The 8930-nt window shown below is 36.1% G+C and overlaps 1 protein-coding gene across 1 annotated transcript; it reads right to left on the minus strand.

Annotated features, from left to right (window-relative positions):
• Nucleotides 1-3574: 3574 nt before the first annotated feature.
• LOC145122098 (uncharacterized) lies at nucleotides 3575-4147 on the minus strand. The gene has a single exon (XM_079057759.1). It carries the CDS (start codon nucleotides 4145-4147, stop codon nucleotides 3575-3577), a length of 573 nt encoding a protein of 190 aa, XP_078913885.1.
• Nucleotides 4148-8930: the final 4783 nt, after the last annotated feature.

Consider the following 8930-nt stretch of genomic DNA (forward strand, 5'->3'; position numbering starts at 1 on the left):
AGAATAATAACATAAACATAGTGTTTTTACGTTTTCACACTATTTATTATTTTTATTTAAACATACTTCTCTCTCTCTCTCTCTCTCTCTCTCTCTCTCTCTATATATATATATATATATATATATATATATATATATATATATATATATATATATATGTATATGCAGCACGGCTTGAACCATGATTTTTCTATTGGAAACCGCAAACCATACCTTATATTGCGGTTTAACAAAATATCAAACTGCAAACCGCACGACGCTAGTTCTAAACCGCATTATGTGGTGTGGTTTTGTGTTGTACGGACAGTTTATACGGTTTATTCGGTTTGATGTACACCCCTATATATTTAGACAATTTAGTGGAAAGTGTTGTTGACAAGGTGACTATGACTATTAACTAAATATTGCAAATACGACATGTTTACCTTTCTCTTTCATCTCTTCTTTTCATTATTTAAATACCTATTATTGTCTTAGTGCTAATGAAATAATATTTTTCAACTTCAAGTTGTTTGAAAATATTCAAAATCGGGTATTTCATAAAAAAAATTCAATAATTTATTTCGTTTGTTTTCCTTAACAAGAAATTAACTCTTTATTAAAATATACATTTAAAAGTAACTTACATTTTTATATGACCGAAGCGGAAGATTGGTCAATTTTAGAGCATGAACTATCACCATAAGTATTATCTAATGGTTTAAGTGTAACTTAGGCTTCTGGATAAATGCGGTTCAATAATGTTCAATCCAGCTCACAGCTTTGGAATGAAAAATAGTATCAAATCTGTTTATGGTTGTGTGAAAGATTCCGGAGTTTAGTGCTTAAAAAACTTTACCGAGACTTTGACTCCGGAGTCCCATACAACTTTTATTTGCGTGATTAGAGGATAGCATTGGCATGCTAATTTATAGGTTGTTGCATAACAACATATATAATACTTCCCGATAAATGTCAATGCTAATATAGTATCAAATGAAGGATATTGTCTTTATTAATTTTAAATTGAAGTCCGACGCTTTTGTTTCTTAAAAATTTATTATTTATAGGAAATTGATTGTTAGAGATTAATCTTAGAAAATAAGACGAAATAGTTTTTGTTGAATTGTGGAGTCTAATTTAATTTTCACCTTATTACCACGATTAAGACATAGCAACTAGGTGTAGGTTACACAACAATTGTAGGGTGCGGTATGAGGTCTACGGTGTCCAATGTTGTGGCCTGTAAGAACAAGTCTACGATGTGTTGCGGTAGCAGTTGTGGTGCTCGGTTCTAAAGGTTGTGTTGACCATGTGGCATATAACATGGTCAACAAGAAGACAACATTTAGGATGATCAAGGCATTATCTACCATATATGAGAAACTCATGGCTACAAATAAGGTTTTCGTCATTAGATAGTTGGTGAATACGAACATAAAGGAATGAATTTCGGTGAATACGAAGATGAAGGAATCGATTTTGGTTGCATATCATTTAAATGATTTAATTCAATACCATATACGATTGTATCTATTAACATTAGTTTTGATGATGATGTCCAAGCATTTGTTATTTGATTCAAGGTGAGGATGCTAATATTAGTAGGACGGTTACACAAAAAAAGACCACAATGTTGAATTTGGCAATCAATAATGGAAGGAAACATATGCGAATCTAGAAGTTTCTTGAGGAAAGAAACATGGAATATTATATATGGTTAGATGTGAAAAGTGCATTTGTTGAAAATATATAGGCTTCTATTCTATCACACTAAAGACTTGGCTATATTAGTGATAAAAGGAGGAAGATGCTGCCTTTAGAAAGGAAAATTCAAGATTTGACAAACATGAGAGTTAGACTTTTGTAAGCCATGTGTTCTTGGAAAATATAGAAGGCTGCTTTTCTAAAATGGTATAATCACCCAAGGTTTGAAATTTGCAGTTGATTTATTTTGATGGTTATGGGCTCATGACAATTTCTTTCACAGGAGGCGCATAGTTTTATGTTAATTTTATTGAGGATTCCAGAAGGAATTTATGGGTTTATTTTATAAAAACTAAATGGAATGTATTAAAAACCTTCAACTTCAAGAAGTAGAAAGATGATGTGAATAATGTAACAAATATGAAGATCGAGTGTTTGAGCCGAACGATTGTATGCTAATGGTTGCTGTAACGAATTCGATGGTCATTGGATCATTTCGAAAAGTCAAAATTGAATCAAAGTTCTCACAGTTGTCATTTGTTTCGCAAATGGAATAAGGAATTGAAAATTGGAAATTTTTACAATTGACGAGTCTCGTTCTTGCTGGTCTCATCGGAAAAGTCGATGCTAAAGAAGAATGGTGCTTCATTGCTTGAATTTCGCAATTCAAACATATGGCCACTCGTTTGGAACAAAAATCATCAGAATTGAAAAGGTCTCGAAATTTGGAATGAAGAAGGCTTCAGTCAGAATTTGAGTTACCAATCAAAACGAAATATTGATCTGATGAAGGTCTGATAAATTGATATTTTCGCCTTCACAGTTGACTAGGTCTCACAACTCACATTTGTTTTTGAATATTAATTGTTGTTGTGTACTCGTTGCGAATGGTGGATTACGAATGGTTGGTAACGACGACTTGATTACGAGTGGTTGGGATCGAAATCAATTTCGGTTATCCAGTTTTGATGTTGAGTCATGAGTGGCTGGAAGTAGAAATTGATGAAAGATTGATAACAAAAATTAGTTTTCCTATGAGAACTCGTTTGGGAATAATTTTCATTTTCGTAAGTGAAGGTTATTAACGAAATCATATTTTCTTTGGGAAGATGGTGATATGTGAAAGTTGGAAGCTTTTTAGGGAAGATGTAAGGCTGGGGTAGTGGTTACAGCTAATCCACCGAAAAAATGTTGCAATCTCTGTGCCAGGTCTGTTTCACCACCAACCCACTAGATATTGGAAATGGTTATCATTAATAATATTCTTTTTTTTTAACATTATATTAAATAAAAAACATAATTTATAACATAAATAATTTTTTGTAACATTATATTAAATAAAAAACATAATTTATAACATAAATAATTTTTTTGAAAACACAAAAAAAAAACACATTTCATTAATTAAAAACATAGAAATTTAAAACCTAAATTACTAAAATAAACTTAAAACATCACAAACGAAACATTACACTACTTAATTAAAAAACATAAAAATCATAGACAAATACTACTCGTCGTCGTCACCGTCCTCATCGCCCTCATTCGCCTCGTCGTCACCATCTGCACTCGCCTCGTCATCATCGCCCTCATCCCCTTCGTCTTCATCGTCATTTCCCTCTTCGAGTTGTTTTTCCCATATGTGCTCGGTCAAATCGTGACATAGATTGTGATGTGTTTCACGATTTTGTATTTCCAAAACCCTAGAGAAGTATGTCGGGCTGCAAACTTGTAGTATTGCAGGTGGATTAAGTATATCGTTCCCGGTATATGAACAAATAGCCCTGCCCTCTTCTTCTATTATCATGTTATGTAAAATAACACAAGCAATCAACACCGTCGTTAGTTTTGCCCTATCCTATGTTCGTGTCAGATGTTTGATTATGTGTCACTTTTGTTTTAGGACTCCAAACGCTTGTTCCATATCCTTCTGTGCAGATTGATGTGCTAACTTGAACAATTTTCGTTTTTCATCGGCTGGAAATGAATATGACTTGACAATTGTAGCATACTCTGGATATATCCGATCACCTAGGTAATACCCATACTTATATTCATTTCCATTAACAACGTATGACATGTCTGGTGCTTTACCCTGCAAAATATTGTTAAATAACGGAGACGCTTGAAGCACAGTTAGGTCATTGTTGGACCCCGCCATACAAAACATTGCATGCCAAAGCCATAGGTCATGTGAAACAACCGCCTCTAATATAACAGTCGGGACCCCATGATCACCTCGCGTGAATTGACCATGCCACACATTGGGACAATTTGCCCACTCCCAATGTGTACAATCAATACTACCATGCATCCCTGGAAAACCATGTTTAGCTTGATGCACAGCATACAACTGTTCGACATCACTTTTAGTCGGATGTCGCAAGTATATGTCACGGTAAAGCTCTATCACATACTCACATAAAAGATATGTACATTCTCGACCCGTCCTCTCATACATTTTCAAATACTCATCAGATGCATCTGCGGTTATGCCATATGCCAATTATCTAAGAGCGGTTGTACATTTTTGTATTGTAGTAAAATCATGTTTACCTCTAGCATCCCATCGTATTGGAAAAACTCATAATTACGTTCCAAATCTCTAGCTATACGTAAGAATAAATTTCTACTAATACGAAAACATTCTTCAATTTTCGATAGATCATATAAACTATTAGGGCAAAATAATCAAATACCAAAAGTTCATTTGCCGCCTCTCGATCCCGGTTGATCCATTTTCTACGCTTCTTCTCGCTGTGTGAATTTCCCCTCTCTCACGAACCATGGCTTGTGTCACAGACAATAGTGTGTGCAATACCAACTCGTCACCAGAATCGTCATCCATTTTTTTGTTGAATGTGTGTGTTTGATTTGAAAGAGTTTATAGGTTTTGTTTTAAAAAATATGTGTAAAATGGATGTATATATAGAGAGAAATTAAATTAAAGAACTTTTTTATTTAATGCCCAAACGGTCGAAAAAGTAATCCACCAATAGCCTTACGTGTCTTGTTCCGTCCTAGTAGCCACGTCAGCAACAACCCACCGAAGCCGGGGGCGGTGTTCACGCGTGGAGAGAGGCTCCACGTAAACAGGTCACACGTGGAGCTCCCTCCACTCCGGGCAGCCTAACTTATGTTTCGATTGTGATTGTGCAAAAAATAGATTACAAAGGTTGAAATCCAAAACCAATTTTCTTATGGGAAAGTCAATTTTCGATGTGAAAGTAATTTTTCGCATTTGGAAGTTATGTTCACATTCGTTGTTTACGTTTGATTCTTGGGGGGAAGAATATAACAAAGTTTTACATTTGGTATCTGCAGTTTCAAAGAAGTAACAATTTTTATCCATAAACCTAAATGTTTCCAAATTTTGGAGATTATTTTGGCGTTTTCAAAGATTGTTATTTTTGCAAAACGTTTTCTAGCAACATGAAAAAATTTTGTTCATTTTCGGGTGAAAAGTGGTGCGGGAAGCCAAGTTTTGAAAATTAACATATTTTTTCGATTTTTCCGGATTCGATGCTTCATTTCTGTCTCGTATCGAGGGGGGGGGGATTGTATTGCCAAATCCACATTGAACACTTTCTCATTCATGTAACGCCCTGTTTCATATCGTTTCCATTTCAGGGTGGTGATCAAGTATTGGGTATTAGCAGGCTTAGGATCCTTGAAGAAGTTTGTTTGAGACTCATTCGGAGGTGGATGATGTATTGTAGATGATTCGAGTATTCGATTTGTGTTTTGGGGTTAAAGGGTATTTCGGTAATTTTTCAGCTCGGGCTTTTATGGAAAGGGATGTTCGTTTGGGATATGGTAAGGCAGGTACGAGTTGATTGAAGGATAGAGCTTCTAGTTACCTCTTCGTAGATATAAGGATCGTCGGAATCGGGTTTATAACAAATGAGTTATGATCTTTAGAGTATTTAGGGTTAAGGGGTTAAGCAGTATGTACGACATACAACAAGGTACACTTAGCGTACAAACGGTGAAGCGAGTACGCGGGGCGTACCAAGTGGTACGCTTAGCGTACTCATGCGAGGGTGTTGATCGGGGATCCGGAGGTGTACGCTGGGTGTACATAAGTTTACGCTGGGCGTACGTTAAGATCTTGAAAACCATAATTTTGGGGTTGGTCACTATTTAAGCATCCTTATGGACTTGAAACCCTCATTTTATCACCCTCTTTGTCCTTCCTTACCCTACCCTCGAACCCTAATTCCATGCTTGGTGCTTTGAAGGAAGGTGGTCATCCTTGAAGCTTCATTAGAGGAGTGAAGGCTTATAGATCCAGGACTCCATCATCATTTGGCACTCATTTGAGGTATAAAGTCTTGATCTTGGTGCTTCTTAGCTTAGGTCTCTTTTGGTTTGGGTTTATGAACCATTTTAGTCCCATTGATGAGATCTTATGAGTTCATATCATTTCTGAAGCTTAGAGTTGCCACTCTTGCTGTTATTTTGGTCCTTAAGTCATAAAGTTGCCATTTTTGAGTTCAAGATCCAGTCACGCAGGAGTTAGGGCCATTTTTATGAAAGTAGAAGGTTATATTTTGAGTTTGGGGTTCTTTTGGGACATGCAAAGTCACCAAGTCGATGACTTTATGGGTCTAGACAATGTTTATTACTCAGATCTGGGGTTTGGACCTTTGAGCTAGGCATTAAGTGCTTAATGGCAAAAATCGGATTAAGAGAGGAGTACGATGGGCGTACAAGCCTATACGCACAACGTACAAGCCATCAAACGAGTACGCCCTGCGTACTTAGTCAGAATAGACTTCGCATTTATAGGCCTCGGGTTGGGCCATTTCTTGGACCTAGTTGCTGTGGGTCTTCGTGGGCCATCTAAAAACAGACTTTTAGACTAAGGAAATTATTGGGCTTTAGGATAAGGCCCATTAGAGAGGTTTGGGCCCAATTTGGAAAATTGGGCCATAATTAGGCTTTGGATGATTATTGGTTAATTGGCCATTGGAATGCAAATTGTATTGGACTAGAAAGAATGGTTGGGCCTTAAGGTAAGGCCCATCCATGTAAGGGGCTTGGGCCCAATTTAGAAAATTGGACCATTGGTTGATTAATTGGCCTTTGGGCCTTTCAGATTGTAGTTTGGGCCATAGTTTTGGACAAGGCTAGGTTAGGGGTAAAATGGTCTTTTTACCCTAGATATGGAGTGTGATTATGGTTTGGAACCCAATTGTTAATTGGGTATTGTTTTGTTATTGGTAGTTTGAGGATCTGTCAGCCAGCATCCAAGGGTTTCCTGTATCATTCTGTAGTGCGAGGTGAGTCTTCTCACTATATCCATGGGTCGATGGCACTAATGCCGACCCATTACGTGTTGTGTGGTATGCTAGTTGTCTCTATGATACTTGCATGGAAGACCCTGGTGGCGCCCATGGCAATTGGATGTCAGACCATGGGTGTGAAGCCCATGGCATTCCAGGTAAAGACCATGGGGGAGGCCATTGCATTATAGATAAAGACCATGGGGGAGCCCATGGCAGCTATTGTTGGATTAGGTGTCTAAGCTCATAACTATAACTGGTATGTACTTGACCCGATAGTAGCATGGTCCTTTTGGGTTGCCTTCACCAGTGCAATTTGATAGGATGGAATTTTGAGAATAAGGTTATTTGTGATTTATTAATATATTATAAGTATAATATATTAATTGAAAAATCATATTATTTAATTAGTATTGATCAAGAATTAATTTGGAATTAATTTAGTGATCAAAAGAGACTAATTAAATATATGGGGTTGATTATGTAAATCAATCATTCTTATAGTGTGGGCCAATGATCCATTAGGATGGGCTAAATAGTCTGTGGATAGTCCATCGAGGTTTAACCCATGGAGCCTAAGGAATATGGAAGGTCATGGAGCATTAGGGTTACATGGATGAGACCCTAGGCTTTGCAACACTATATAAATAACCCCCTAGAGCCAAAATCGTTGCATAATTTCATTCTAAGAGAGTGAGAAACGAATTTGTGTAAGATAACTTATTCTGTCAAGCCTCCTCTTGCATTTGGTGTTTGTGACACATTAGAGGCATCACACTTGATGTGCTAAAGCTTTCAAAGGCCTAGAACTACAAGTCCTACTAAGAGGTAAGTCATCCAACTAGTTGTATTGTTCAATTGTCATGATTTTTGCTAGTTAGGATGTATGCTTTCGAAAATTGAAAATGCATGTATAATTAGAGAAAACATAGATCCAAAGCATCTAGGGTTGCATGTGAACCATAGGGTGTTATAGTGCTCAAAACCCCACAGTGGTATTAGAGCCTAGGATTGTTTTCTGTTATATTTGATGCTCACTTGTTTTTCAAAGCTGGAAAATCGGTTTTTCTGCATTCTGACAGATGAACTCGCCGAGTCCATGAGTAGACTCGATGAGTCCACTCAGTAAACCATCAACTCGGCGAGTCCAGTTCCTGCAATCGACGAGTATGTGCTTCTGTGTGCAGAACTTCGAGTTTTTGGCCAGAAATGGATAGGATCATTACCACAAACTGTTTTGTAATAATAAAAATTGTATTTTCCGAATTGGTAATGATAGTCTTTATCCATTTAAAAGGCAATTGTTAAATGTTAAGATAATAAAGTGATTATTTGTAGTGTTTGATATGAATTGTCTTGCTATGAGTTTGATTAGATCAATAGAAAAGTTATATGATAATTATTGTTAATCAAAAAATTGGTCTAAAATTGTTCTTGGTATGAATTTTGTAACTTGTCCTCAAGTTATATGAAAAGTCTCATTCATGAACTTTAAAACTCATAAATTCCCATAAGTTATGAAAATGAAAGGTTTTGACAAGTTTCAAAATTTGCCCTCAAGTTTTGGAATTTGTAAAGTCTCACTAATGAAACATTTAATTCCAAACCCTAGAGTTTTAAAAGTTAAAATTCCACTCTTATACTATTATAATATTAAATGTTAATGCCTATATATATATATATATATATATATATATATATATATATATAAGAAAAGTCAGTCTTACTGTTAGTAGGCCTCATTCACGAAACCGGTCTATAAGGGGGGTATAAGGTTACTGCCTATAAAATGGCAGTTTAATGGGTGTCCACTCTCACCCACCGCTTCCTTGACTGGTGGAGGGTCGTTAGCCGAACGGGTATGATAGGACACTAATTCTCATTATAAGTATAATGATAATTATAAAGTAACTAAACTTTTATTAAATTCTCAATCTTAGTTACTTTAGGAAAAAT

This window comes from Lactuca virosa, chromosome 6, assembly GCF_052849685.1.
Source record: "Lactuca virosa cultivar CGN04683 chromosome 6, Lactuca_virosa_CGN04683_v6, whole genome shotgun sequence".
Lineage (NCBI taxonomy): Eukaryota > Viridiplantae > Streptophyta > Magnoliopsida > Asterales > Asteraceae > Lactuca > Lactuca virosa.